A 14,163-nucleotide genomic window follows, 5' to 3' on the forward strand; every position below is an offset into this window, starting at 1 on the left:
ATAGATTTTTCTAATATGACACTAATATCGAAGATATGACACATGGAAATCTACCAAGTGGACCCAAGGATATTTAAATATTAAATTTAAAATAAAAATTATTAAAGGAAACTAATAATATTCACAAAAAAATGTTTCATTTAATTTTATAATAAAATAAACAAATAATATTAAATTCAAAGAAAACATATATATGTATATAAATTAATGATAATATTTACATATGTGTAACGTAAAAACGTATATACAAAGCTAAGATACTAATGACAAATCGCTATATTTAAATATATGTATCAGTTTTTGTACAATTTTACGGAATTATCCATTTTACTTTTTACTCTATTGAAAAAAAGTAAAACTGAATATACAAATAAAACTATAAAATTGCTCAAATTTTAAACTCGTGTATCTTATTTCGCTCCTCCATCAATTCACACGTGATCATCTTCCACTCTACTTTTTACTTATTTCTCTTTATACTCACTCCATCTCTATCTAAACCTAAGTTAATTTTCTTTTCTTTCACTACATTTTAAACTATGTTTATTTTCACACTACTCGTAGCGCTGGTGCAGAATCTTGTGTATGAATAATAAAAAAATTAATAAGTATGATTAAAAATATTTGAAATGTTTTTTAAATAAAATTAATGCATTTTACAAATATTTTTTTTCAATAATTTTTTTTCCAGTTGATATATTTTCCTGACGTGGTTTTTCATTTCAATCGAACATCCTAAAGAAAAAATAGAGAAATGAATTTAAATTTGTAATAAAAGTTTACAAAATAATTAATAGAAATATTAGTTTTACAAATAGTCTTGCAATGACACCCATAAATAAAAAATTCAAAAATTCGACCCAAATTGATCCAAAAATTCATAAAATTTAAGACTTTAAGGTTTGGGTTTAAGTTTTAAATAAAGAAAATTGGAAGAAAGTTGATCGAACCTGATTTTATGTATATATAAATTTATTTTAGTAATTCATATTATACATCATAATTTGTACTTCAAAAATAAAATAAAAAAATAATACACTTTAGATTTCACCTGAGACACAAGAGTAAATCTAATTTCAGTTACAAACTGATAAATTGTATTGATAATCGATATTAGAGTTACATTTGAAGCAACTTATCTCTCTCTTTTTACACACGTATCTTTGAGGAGCAAGAACGAAAACGAACGTAGAGCTCATGAAGGAGGACATTGACAACATGAGAACTTTAAGCTCGTGTAACATTATTAGTAAGTGATGATGGCAGGCTAGGCTGACAATATTTGACACGACACGATAACATGACATGGATACGACACAGAGTTAAGCAAGTTTGGGTTAAGGCTAAATGTGTTTTGTGTTTAAACCTGCCAAACCCGTTTATACATGATAAATAAACATGTTTAAACGAGTTCAACACTTGTAACCCGTTTAGACACGGTTAGACTCGTTTATATTATGTGTTATTACATTAATAAATTTATTTCATATATTGTATCAATTTATCGAAGAAAGTACACTAAAATAATCTAAATTTATTCATATAAATCATCCATTTATGGTACTTTTATCGTGTCAGTCGTGTATTAACATGTAATTAAAGTTAATAGTGTCATATCATGTAGGTGTAATATGTACCTAAAGGTAATAGTGTTATATAGTGTAGGTAAGTATTCATACGCATTTAGACACACTTAGTTAAACGGGTTGGACGTGTCGTATCCGTGTCAACCCATAATTAAACGTATCGTGTTCGTGTTTGAAAATCTTGACACGTTTATTAAATGTGTCGTGTTTGGGTTTAGAACTTTTTGACACGAACCCGTTTAGACACGGCCTGTTTAAACACACACGACACGACGCATATTGCTATCCCTATGGCAGGCACTATAGTGGCAATGGATAAAAGGTAGCTAATGTCCGTGGACAAAAGAAAACGAAGAGAATAAGAATAGAGAGAGAAGAAGAAATCTGACATAAGAGAAAACAAAATTATAAAAAAAAATAATTATATGGTATCTCTTTCCTCTAAAACTCTTCTTCTCTTTCTTTCTTTTTTATTCTCCCAACTGCGTACTTTTGTGTCCATAGAATATGATAAAAAGTTTGATTAGGACTTCGAAAACAAATTATTGATGACATAATGTCTTAAATAAAATTTTTAAATAAAATAATATAAATATTGAAAAATTCTTCAAAAAATATATATATTTTAATCACAAGATATATGTCAGTAGCTCATTAGAAAATATCCATCTATGACATAATTTTAAAAGATTCTTAATATAAATTTTGAAAATCCATCGATGCAAATGCAAATAGGAAACACGAGAGAAGAACCGTAAGCATTGAATAAAGAAGTTATTTCATATTTGATACTTCCGTCAAAGTGAAAAATTATGAAAAAGAATATGCTATGTAATTTTTATAGTGAAAAAGTATGAAAATGTGCATTGAAATCGAAAGGTCATGAGAAAGAATAGGTATAATTTGGTTTTTGAAACTTGAAATAAATAAAAGGATTATGGTAAAAAAAATACAGGAATTTTTTTTCCAATGATTACCAAAGTCAAAGAATAAGAATAATTAAAATGAGAAGTAATTATAAACCAAAAGAGAAAATAGAAAATATACAAATGTAAATAAGAAAGGGAAGAGATGAACCGTGAGCGTTGAAAGAAGAAGTTATTTTTTATGCGTTTGTCGGAGTGAATAATTATGAGAAGAAACATGTTAGGTACTTTTTATAGTGAAGAAATATGAAAATGTACCTTGAAATTGAACAGTCTTGAGAAAGAATATGTAAAAATTAGTTTTTCTATTAGAACGAATAAAATGATGCCATGCTATTGAAAAGATGCGATGTTTAGTAGCATTCATATTATTTGAGTAAATGGTAAAATAGTAATATTATTAATTTACTAAGGGCAAAAAGGAAAAAAAAAGTTGGAGAAACACTTTGGCAAGAGTTGTACTATGGAAGAAATGTACAAAGTTTAACTCGGCAGGCAATATCACACAAGATTCCACGTGCCCCATGCTACTCGGGTCAAAGCGTAAGCTAGTGATGCTTTTGGCTAGGGGTGTGCATGGGTACCGGGTATACCCGGAACCGGTTGAAACCTATCCTAACGGGTAGGGTCCGAGTAGCTCGTATTGAAAATAGGGTAGGTTCCAGGTATTAAAATTAGGAACCTGTGAAAATCGATTCCAGTTCCGGTTCCTTCCTACAAGGTACTCGGAACCGGTTATTTATTAAAAAAAAAGAGGAAAGAGTAAAGTTACTATCTCCTCTAATGAATCAGAACATAGGCACTTTGTTTTGTGATATCGTATTATGGATGTTCAATTTTGTCGATGAATTAATGAGACATATTATTATTTCATTGTTGTTGATTAATCTAAATTTTATTGATATTCTATTTGGCGTAATTACTGATTATGTATGTGATATTTTCGATTTTATTTAGCGAGAAGAAAAAATTTACAGGTTCCGACAGGGTACCCGGAACCTGTGGTATAATACAGGTTCCGGGTAGGTTCTGATTCCATGATTTAACAGGGTAGGGTCCGGTTCCAAAATCTTGGAACCTGTCCCTTACAGGGTAGGATCCGGGTATTATAAAAAATACAGGGTATCCGGAACCGATCACCCCTACTTTTGGCTACTGGACTCCCACCATCACATTCGAGACAACGAATGTTGAGAGTGAGAGATGAATAGAGAGTTAAAAGTGTGTCAAAAAAAGTCATACTAACAAAACACACTAAAAGTGTGGGAGTAAAAGGCATAAAGAGAAATGTATAAATTTATGAAGGATACGAGTATTTTTTGGAATAAAAATTGAGAAAATAGAAAATTTAGAAAACAATCACGTGATTCATAGTGATGAGACAAAAAATGTATTAACATGTTAGGACAACAGACGTTAAAAATGAATATATGGTGCAACGAAATCTTGAAACTATAAATTATTATGAAATAATAATAGAACAAACATATTAGTGATGAATGGTTAACTCGGTTGGAAGAGATGCATGCAATAAACCGTTGAAAATTAACAATGAATAGAAAGAGCTAGTTTATATATATAGTGAAAATGTGCGACATAAAGTCACAAGTCGAAAAGGTGCGATAAAAAGTCACGAAAGTATAAGAGTGTTTTTGAAATATTAAAAATTAAATAAACTTATCATACTTTTATAGATAGTACATTATAGATATAGATATGCATTCAACGGTTTAATGCTACGGTCTAAAGAAAGCGCCTTTCTCCGTAGGCCCCCTACACGGAGGACCGATTTGAGCCACTCAAGCCTCAATTCGATCGGGTTGGACTCCAACAGGAACTTATCACCCTGCTCGGCAGGGCCAGAGACCGCCAAGAGGTCCATGCCGTTCGAGGTCATCTCCTTCCTCTTCTTGCTGGTGGCTTGGGGCATCAGGATCCTTATCAAACTCATGAACAGCAGCGACATCACAGAGCCTATGAAGCAACGGTTAATAAGAGGGTGCTCAACCTTTGGGGCAGCGGGGTCTGGGGTCCGCTCACTTGCAGGTGAAGAGTGCTACGCTTTCGTGAACTTCACTAACATAATGTGTCAGATGCAGCATCATTGCTGCAACCTAATATTCTTCTTCTCCCTTTTGGCTGGAATAGTGCCGATATTACTGCAGAAAGTGATCCACGATGATCAGTTATTGAGAAGAAATTCGAGATAACAAATACTAGGTGGTGATACGATTAACTATCACTAGCGAATCCAGTCAGCTTTTGCAGGTGTGAGGGGCCACTGCGATGGTAGTGGACCCACGCGACACCATCGTGTACTTGACAAACCTCAACCAATTCAGCAGGACAATATCTACTCGAACTATCACCTCCTAAGATAAGCCATGGTACATATGTAGTGATTGAAACATTGAATGTTAACATGACAACTACAGTGATTGCCACACTGAACGTTAACAAACGCTCTTGTCTAATATTTGAGTGAGCCATTCTTTTACGAGAAAACGAAGAAAACTATGATACCTCAAATCATTTCAATCCTTTCATGCGAAATTATATATGTAAGTATTATCTTGCAAGTCTATTTGTCCACCACACAATATGATAATCGTGATGTCGTAGTATATGATATAGACAGATATGAATCATAAAAGAGTACCCAATTACGACTGTGTCCAGCTTGCAGAAGGGACCATCATATTAACGAGACATTAGATTTCATCCTTGAAAAAGAAGATCCGAATCTATCTTTTACCTTAATGATAGAACCCAAAAAAAAAAAGCAAAAGAGAAAAATTAGAAAGAAAATAATCCATTAGGTCGTGCCTCCCGCGCGCTGCAATCCTCACCCAGCACCATCAATCGTTGTTTGTGTTAGTACATACAAAAGGAATGCGACGGGTCCTAGATAGACCTGGTCGGGGCACTTTCGTCCCTCGATCGGGACTCCAGCCACGTGGCACGATCACGGCCGTCCAAGAAATACTAATTAATGATGATTTGATTATAAGAATCATCACAATCGACAGTGATCATCACCACTGGTCCTCCCATCCATCTCCCCTCCAAGTCCAACCAGCCACCAATAGCGATGGAAGCTCATCTCATTCTCATCCCAAGCATCCTTCCCCTTCCCTTTCCCCTTTCCTTCCTTTATGTCCCACCTCATAAACAGAAAGAGGAAAAAGGGAACGGAGGAAGGAAGGAATGGTGATTATAAGTAGAACTTGGTGAGCTTCTGTGTTCTTGAATGGATGAAGAAGAAGAAGGTCCACAATCTTGTTTTCCGAGCTCAAGGTTGATCCTTTTTCCGATACCCTTTTGCTGGTTTCAAGCAATCCTGTTTTTGGTTTGTCTTTGGATTTGCTTTCTTGTCGGCTCTTGCAAGTGTCTGATGGATGTTTCAAGTTTTGATATATATATATATATATATTTTTAATGTGATTTCATGCAAAAGGGAGCTCGGTTTCTGATTCTTCTTCTCAAAGGGGTTCATTGCAATGCATAAATCATTGGGCTGATAAATGGGTTGATAAAGGGAACCTAGCTGTGTAGCTTGATAGCGAATTCTTTGCTAGCTAGGGTTTGCTGGGTTTGGCTGGATTGGTCAAAAGGAGGCCCTTTGCACTCCTCAAAAGCCCTTGCCTCCTTGAAGCTCCTCATGCTTATCCTCTTGATTTGCGAGCTCATTTGATTCTGGATTTGTTCCATTTTTGGCTGTTCTCTTGCTCTAGAATCTTCGTTTCATTTGTCTCTCCTAAAGGTTGCATCTTGATTTCCCGTTCTTGTTCTAGAATCTTCATGGGGGTTGATTGAACTCAGTAGTAGAAATCTTTCTTCTTCTTCTTCTTCTTCAATTTTGAACAAAATGAAGTGCTGTATGTGTCTGTAAGGTGTGTGTCTTTCCTACACTTCTGTTAAATTAAGTCTTGGGCAAATTTGCAGTTTACTCGTTAGCATGCATGAGCTTTGTTATTTGGTTTATGTTATGTGGGGTGTGTAATTTTCAATTGGAAACTGGTCTCAGCTGAGGTTGTCCAGTCTAACATCTATAACAGATCATGGATAGATGTGAATTTCTTTTCTTTTCTTTTTATCTTTTGCTGGAGAGTAAATGCAAATAAAAGTGTTCGATTGATATGTATTTTTTACATTTTAGATTGCAATATTGATCAGTAGACTGGTGTGCCTTGGTGATTGACAACTTGAGTCTTGAACTACATCGATCTTTTGCAATAGTTTGTTTAATTGCATGTGGTCATTAGAGTCATGTATTATTGTCCCTCGAATTATGAAGTTTCTCTTTTTGTGCTTTTCGTTTCTTTGTTTGAGTCGTTCTCATAGTTAGCTCATCAATAAGATGAAACCTTTTAGTTATGAGATGTAACATTTATGCTTGCAAGGCAGAAGGACTTCCAGCTGCCATAGCAACTGTATATTGTGAATCGAGATTTCATAACCTTCATTAAAAGCTTTACCTGATCAAGAGGTTTACATTTATGTATCAATGTCTCTTAAATAACCTTTGTGAATTTGTTCTTTCTTCCAGGGTGTGCAGACTGTTACTAACGCTTTGGAGTGTCGTAATCTGACAGCGAGAGAGAGCACGCTAGTCGGCATCCATGCTAGGAGACATGGCTGTTTACCAGCGTGCTCTCTTTCGTTGTCATACGATGTGCCTTCTGAGGCAAGATCCACTAGCTCTCCAGTATCATTTCATCTCATCAGGTGATTAATTTTATAATTTCCAATTGGAACTCCTAAGATCATGCACTTTAGTTTATTGTATCTGATTATATATGCACTTCCATTTGTACTATAGCACTCACTGTGCTATAAGTTTACGGACTTTATTTATTTCAATATTTTCATAATTAAAAGGACCATTTTCATTATGAATGAAGCTTTCAGCGGTTCGAGCCATCTTCAGAGCTCGACAATTGTTCCTCTCTCCCCACATGTGTTCAAGATATGTTGAGGGGAATCATGTTAATTACATTTGGGTTATCTTTATCACATCAGAGAAGGAACCAATTAGTCTCCTTTTTCCTTTTTCTTCTCTACAGTAAAAGAGGTAAATAGCATCACAGAAAGAACCAAGCATGTGTGGAGAATACGTTTGCAAAATAATATTATTAAAAGCCAAAAGAACAACCAATAGGAAAATCTATAGAGTCCTTTGCGTATTAACACGAGCATATCCCCTTACTATAGCATTCACTACGCTATAGGTTTACAAACCTAATCCATTTCAATATCTTCTTTGTTCCTCTATCTCTCCATGGAGTTTCGAAAGATGTGGAGGGGAATCATGTTTCACTAAATTCCACCTATCTCTTATACAGTACAACTATGCTAGATTCTCAATTGCACCCGACACACCAGGTCAGAAAAAAGCGAACATCCACTATTTATAAATTAGAGTAATAAGGGGCCTTTTTCTTCTACTTCTTGGGTTAACATGAAAGCTATACTATTTTGCAATTCATCTAAGTACCTTTATCTACTTGGAACATTCATTTGAGCGTTTTATGTATCATGTACCTTTTTGTGTTGCATATACAAGGAAAGAATAAAAATAAATTTATTCCGGTTCATGATAATTGTTCTCGGTGCGATTACCCTCCTTGACTTTTCATCACATGACAAGAAAGATATCTTCGACAGGTGCATTTTTAGTTCATGGTATTGAATCGATTACGTCTATCTCTAACCATATTGAAATTGAGTTAAATATTGTATACAACTGTTTTCTTGTTGACAACTGTTGTTTTTCGTTATTAGAAAGTTTCAGATTGTCTTAAAAAATTAACTCACAATTTGACGTTATCTTCAATACAGGCACTTTGCTTTGACCCAGACTGACATACTACGAGCCTTTGAGGTGTTTTTGTTCCTCTACTTACTCTTTCTTTCACCTTTTAAGATTGGATGATCTTCCCTTTGTAAGTTTCTTCAGCAAGAACATCAAGGAAATGCTATATTCAATTAAACTGGCATCACTGAAGTGATCAAGGGTTAAGATCGCTGGACATGGTGGCTCCTGCTCACTTTTAGTTGACTCAGTGGCCATTAAACCATAGAAGTGGTTACTTAAAGTGATCATAGAGGATCCTCTTATCTTAGTCTTATCATGAACCACACTTCAATAAAAATGCAAGATATGTGGAAATAAATCGGTGTCATATTTCACATGGTAACATCACACTTAATGTGAGCATAGAAGGATCTTATCTAGTCTGCTGGTTTCAAAAACAACTTCGCAAGGACTCTTCTTGCTCATATTCACCTTACGTACGTACATTAGATTTCTTTTGTGGCAGCAAATAAAAGCAGTGTATTGATATCTACGAAATCGGATATTTATATTAAATAATGTAGAATGAATGATCATGATACTTGTTCCCTTGTTGTGGACTGAGTGTCTCTTAGGATGAAGGGAGGGGAGCACCAAATTTGAAGTGAAGAGAAGAAAAACGAGGTGCATGGTTTTTAATTTGATATATCCAATTGCAATTCTATCAATGCCGGTCTTTCAAGAATGAGACTTTTATGCATATTTCAAGAAATGGTTATATTATGTAACTCGTAAGATGATTGTCCTATGTGATCTATTTTCTTGGTTTGTTTATTTATTTTTAATTATGGAAGTCCTACGCGAGTTGAATATTAGAAATAGAGGATGAAGTAATTAGGTCCGGTATGTAACTGAGTTTTATCTACCAGCCTTTTCTTTTCAGTTATCTTATTAGGCCCTCTTGACTGTAGAACTAGAAAAACTAGATTTCCATTTTGCTTTTGTTTAAGGAATCTATTCCCTTGTTATAAATGTGGTACGTAATGTTTTCGTTAAATTGATGGATGATGTAAAGGCAATTTTGATATCGACTTGATACTTGAAAGTTACTGCTTGTTTGATAAAGCTTACTGAGTGCTTGGGATTGTTATCAGTCTATTATAAAAAAAGAAAAAAGAATGGGAGAAAGAGAGGGGAGAGAGAGAAAGGAGATAATTAGAATGGTTTGATTTCATTGATATGTCAAAAATCAATTACTAAATCATGTCGTTTCAAATTTTCAATAAAATTTTTCATTACATAATTACTGTTATTTTTTTAATTAATTAGCTTATTATATCTCTTTCTATCTTGTTTCTCCAGATCTTCCTCGTATTCATTTCTGCTTAACATATTTCAATATAATTTTTAGCACTAATCTATTTTGTGTCAACAAATACAAACTTAGAAATGAGAAATGGGCAGGATGGTAGTGTGGGGTAAGCATCCAACACATTTATTAAGTGATAAATAATAACTTAAAAGAATTTTATATTGCCTACTAGATGAAATAAGGGGGCTTCTTACTTGAGTGACCCCTAAATCTATCTTGGGATCCTCTCTTCTCTCTCTGATCCCTTGCTTCCCCCAAGTAAATTTTTGATTAAATCGTCTCCTACACATTTCATGAAAAGGTATAATTTCATCACCACATGAAAAGTATTTTTTTCTTGTGCATATATCCTTGTAATCCCCAAAATGATGATGGGACTTGATCCCATGCCCTAGGACTAGGCAATTGTGACTTGTGAGTGACCAAAGTTTGTGAGCTCATCTAATGGACAATATCTCATTCTACAGAGATGCTGTAAAGAATATTCATCTTTTCTAATATGAAAAGTCTTCTCTCTTGGAATAGTTTGTCAATTAACTCAATCTGGCAACTAAAGCTGGGACTACATACTCAGGTTTAAGATCAAACTCTTTGATTGATCATCTTTAGGAAGTGAGTTGAGCTCAACAGTACTGGTGTAAATCCTTTGTACTTTATTGTAACTTATTGAAGAGACATGCATAAACCCTAATAAGTGACTGATCGAACTTATTCATTTCAATGCATCACTCAACTAGGCATAGAATTCTAATGATTATTTAAAGGTGTACAAAAATTTCCCAGGCGACACAGGTCCCCTTTCGCGTGGTTTTTGATGATCCGTTTCTTAATGTCTTCTCTGACGGAAAAGTTGTGCTTATCTTCAGGTCTGAGTTGTGGCTTTGCAGCTGGAAAGGAGAAATCGTAGTGTTTCTGCTACTGAATGAAGCAATTCGACCTTTTCCGGTAACACAACTGTTTCAAAACACTAAGTTTAGAGATAGACTACCAGTTGACTGGGAGTTATTTGGACTTTCGTGAGTTAGGACCATTGAACTTCCGTCAGTTTCAATCTTTTAGACTTTCATAAGTTATAATATTTAGACTTCCGCAATCTAGGATTTAAATGTTTGAACTTCCGTCAATTTGAATCTTTGCAGCATTTAAATGTTGCCTGGGAAAAGGCTAGGCTGCTAGGATTTGTATTTTGGAAATGGTTACTGCGGTATTGTTTTCCTTTTTCGAACTTCGAATGATTGTCCGCCCAATTGTTCTTATAGATCAATCCTTCAATTTTGATATATGTATTTTTTTTTCCCAGTTATTTGGGATTCCTTTCCTCGGTTGAGCTCTCTTGGATAAGTGTACATTGTGAACATATTGGATTCTTAATATCTTCACAACTTATCCAACAGGTCGTCGTCTTTGGATGTTAGCATGGTGCTCCTTTTTTTTTGCATGATGTCTGAGATCGATATTGTTCATAAAACCCGACTGTTGCACTCTTTACAGAATATTTGAATCAGAAACGGGACAACCATGTTGCGGATTGCAGTCCATTCCAACTCTGATCAGGATGCATATGTTGTGTAGCTCTCTCGTCAAAGAAATTAGACAGTAAAATAGAGAACCCCGAATTAATCCCATTCTTGTTTCAATATGCACTGCCTCAAGAATCAGTCGACGCGATGCAATTACTAAGTGCAGTGCCATACACGATGGAATTGCTATCATGATTCGGATGGATGCATCAATATGCAAAAACTTCTCGACATTGACAGGCAATCTCATGAAGCATCTTTATTATTGTTGATCGGGATAAATAAAACATTGGACTGATACGGTCGAGATGGACCATTAAGCAATAACTTGACGGTTGTTCATCTGTTAACAAGTGCATCTGCTCTCCCAGCGGTCTGAAACCATGAATTTTGGCGCCAAAATTATCGTGAGTAGTTCCATGTTGCCTGTCACCACCACCGGGCCGCCGTATCGGCCCGAATGTTCGGACAATAAGCTCGAGAAGAGCCCTTTAAGTTGAAGAGAGGTCCTCTCTTTCTTGAAGATAAGCAAGAACATTGCCCAGATTCATCAAGCACATGCCGAGGTCGTTAAAAAAGGAGTGGAGCAGGATCCCGTTGTTGCCTTCGAGCTAATCCGGGCTTGTTCCGGCGCAGACTCCATCAACTATGCTGGCAAGGTCTTCGCGAAGTTGGAAGCTCCGAACGTGTTTCATTTCACCGCTCTGATCAACGGGGTACGTCTTGTCGGGATCGGTTGCAGAAGCTATTCGCTTGTACTATGAGATGGTTGGTGAATTGGTACATCCTGATAGTTATGTGACTGCTTCCGTCCTGAAAGCCTGCGGGCTCGGATTGGCATTGAGGGAACAGAGGGAGGTCCATGGGCGAGTTGTGAAACTCTGGATTAGCCGGAGCCGTGTCGTCAGGATTAATCTCATGGAAGTCTATGGGAAGTGTGGGGAGTTTCAGGACGCGTGGAAGGTGTTTGATGATATGCCCGAACAAGATGCTATTGTAAGGACGGCCATGATGTCATGTTACTTTGATCATGGGCTAGTTGCGGAGGCGTGTGCTCTCTTCAGCGGGGTTGGGAAGAAGGACACGGTTTGTTGGACGGCTATGATTGATGGGCTAGTCCGGAATGGGGAGATGTGCAGGGCATTGGAGGTGTTCAGGGAGATGCAGAGGGAGAACGTGAACCCGAACGAAGTGACAATAGTTTGCGTACTGTCTGCTTGTTCTCTGCAGGGAGCAATGGAGATCGGGAGATGGGTACATTCCTACTTGGGGAAGTTTGGGGTTGATCTCAATCGGTTCGTAGGTGGTGCTCTGATTAACCTCTATGCTTCTTTTGGGAGATGGGACGAAGCTGCGTTAATCCGAGCAAAGATGAAGTAGAGTGGTCATCTCGCTCAAATTTTAAACTAATGTATCTTATCTTGCTCTTTCATCAATTCACACGTGGTCATCTTCCACTTTACTTTTTACTTATTTCTCTTTAAGTCCATTCCATCTCTATCTCAACATAAGTTAATTTTCTTTTCTTTCACTAAAAAAATTATCTTTTTCAATTTTCGTCACAATTTTTTTAATAACAAAACTATGTAGAATTACACATGGTATATAATGATGAAAATATAGAGGCAGCATTTTAAACTACGTTTTTTTCACACTACTCGTCGCATTGGTGCATAGACTAGTGTATGAATAATAAAAATTTGATAAGTATGATTAAAAAAATTGTAAATGTTTTTAAAAAATGAAATTAATGCAATTTAAAAATGATTCAATTTAAAAAAAAATTCAGTTGATATATTTTCCTAACTTGATCTTTCATTTCAATAAAATATCCTAAAGAAAAAATAGAGAAATGAATTTAAATTTTTAATAAAAGTTTACAAAATAATTAATAAGAATATTATTTTCATGAATAGTCTTGCAATGAGACCCATAAATCAAAAAACTCAAAAAACTCCAACCCAAATCGATCGAAAAATTAAGACCTTAAGGGTTGAGTTTAAGTTTTAAAGAAAGAAAATTGGAAGGAAGTTGATCAAACCCGATTTTATGTATATATAAATTTATTTTAGTTATTCATATTATATATCATAATTTTTACTTAAGAAATAAATAATAATAATAATACACTTTAGATCTCACCTAAGGCACAAGAATAAATTTAATTTCAATTGCAAACTGATAAATTGTCTTCATAATCAATATTGGATTTACATTTGAAGCAATTTATCTCTCCCTTTTTTACACACGTATCCTTGAGGAGTAAGAATGAAAATGTACCTAGAGCTCATGAAAGAGGATACTGACAATATGAGGACTTTAAGCTTGTGCAACATTGTTAGCAAGTAGTGGTGGCAGGCACTACAGTGGCAATGGATAAAATTATTAATGATCTCTATGGACAGAAGAAAAGGAACAGAATAAGAATAGAGAGAGAAGAAGAAACCTGAAATAATAGAAAGCAAAATTAAATAAAAAAGAAATTAATATTATGATTTTTTTTTCTTTAAAACTCTTCTTCTCTATCTTTCTTTTTTATTCTCTCAATTGCGTACTTTTGTGTCCATAGAATCCCACAAAAAATTTGATTGAGACTCTGAAAATAAATTACCAATGACATAATGTCTTAAATAAATTTTTAAATAAATTAATATAAAATTTGAAAAATTCTCAAAAAATATAAAATTTTTAATCTCAAGATATATGTCGATAACTCATCAGAAGATATCCATTTATAAAATAATTTTGAAAAATTCTTAATATAAATTTTGAAAATCCATCGATGCAAATATAAATAGGGAACAAGAGAGAGGAACCGTAAGCGTTAAATGGAGAAGTTATTTCATATTTGATTTGTTCGTCAGAGTGAATAATTATGGGAAAGAACATGCTTGGTAATTTTTATAGTAAAGAAGTATGAAATGGTACCTTGAAGTCGAACGATCATGAGAAATAATACGTA

The 14,163-nt window shown here is 34.8% G+C and overlaps 1 protein-coding gene across 3 annotated transcripts; it reads left to right on the forward strand.

Annotated features, from left to right (window-relative positions):
- Positions 1–5,547: 5,547 nt before the first annotated feature.
- On the forward strand, positions 5,548–12,670 carry LOC116213785 (putative pentatricopeptide repeat-containing protein At5g59200, chloroplastic). Of its 3 annotated transcripts, XM_031548841.1 has the most exons (5): positions 5,548–5,809; positions 7,062–7,240; positions 8,945–8,993; positions 10,548–10,626; positions 11,173–12,670. In XM_031548841.1, the coding sequence occupies exon 5, from the start codon at positions 11,967–11,969 to the stop codon at positions 12,579–12,581; it is 615 nt and encodes a 204-aa protein (XP_031404701.1). In that variant the 5' UTR covers positions 5,548–5,809; positions 7,062–7,240; positions 8,945–8,993; positions 10,548–10,626; positions 11,173–11,966; the 3' UTR covers positions 12,582–12,670. The 3 variants fall into 3 exon arrangements, 2 of the variants coding, with proteins under 2 accessions (XP_031404701.1, XP_031404702.1); XR_004158127.1 differs by lacking the exon at positions 11,173–12,670 and having other exon boundaries at positions 8,354–8,993; positions 10,548–10,957; XM_031548842.1 differs by lacking the exon at positions 8,945–8,993.
- Positions 12,671–14,163: the final 1,493 nt, after the last annotated feature.

The sequence above is a fragment of the Punica granatum genome, chromosome 7, assembly GCF_007655135.1.
Source record: "Punica granatum isolate Tunisia-2019 chromosome 7, ASM765513v2, whole genome shotgun sequence".
In the NCBI taxonomy this organism is placed as follows: domain Eukaryota; kingdom Viridiplantae; phylum Streptophyta; class Magnoliopsida; order Myrtales; family Lythraceae; genus Punica; species Punica granatum.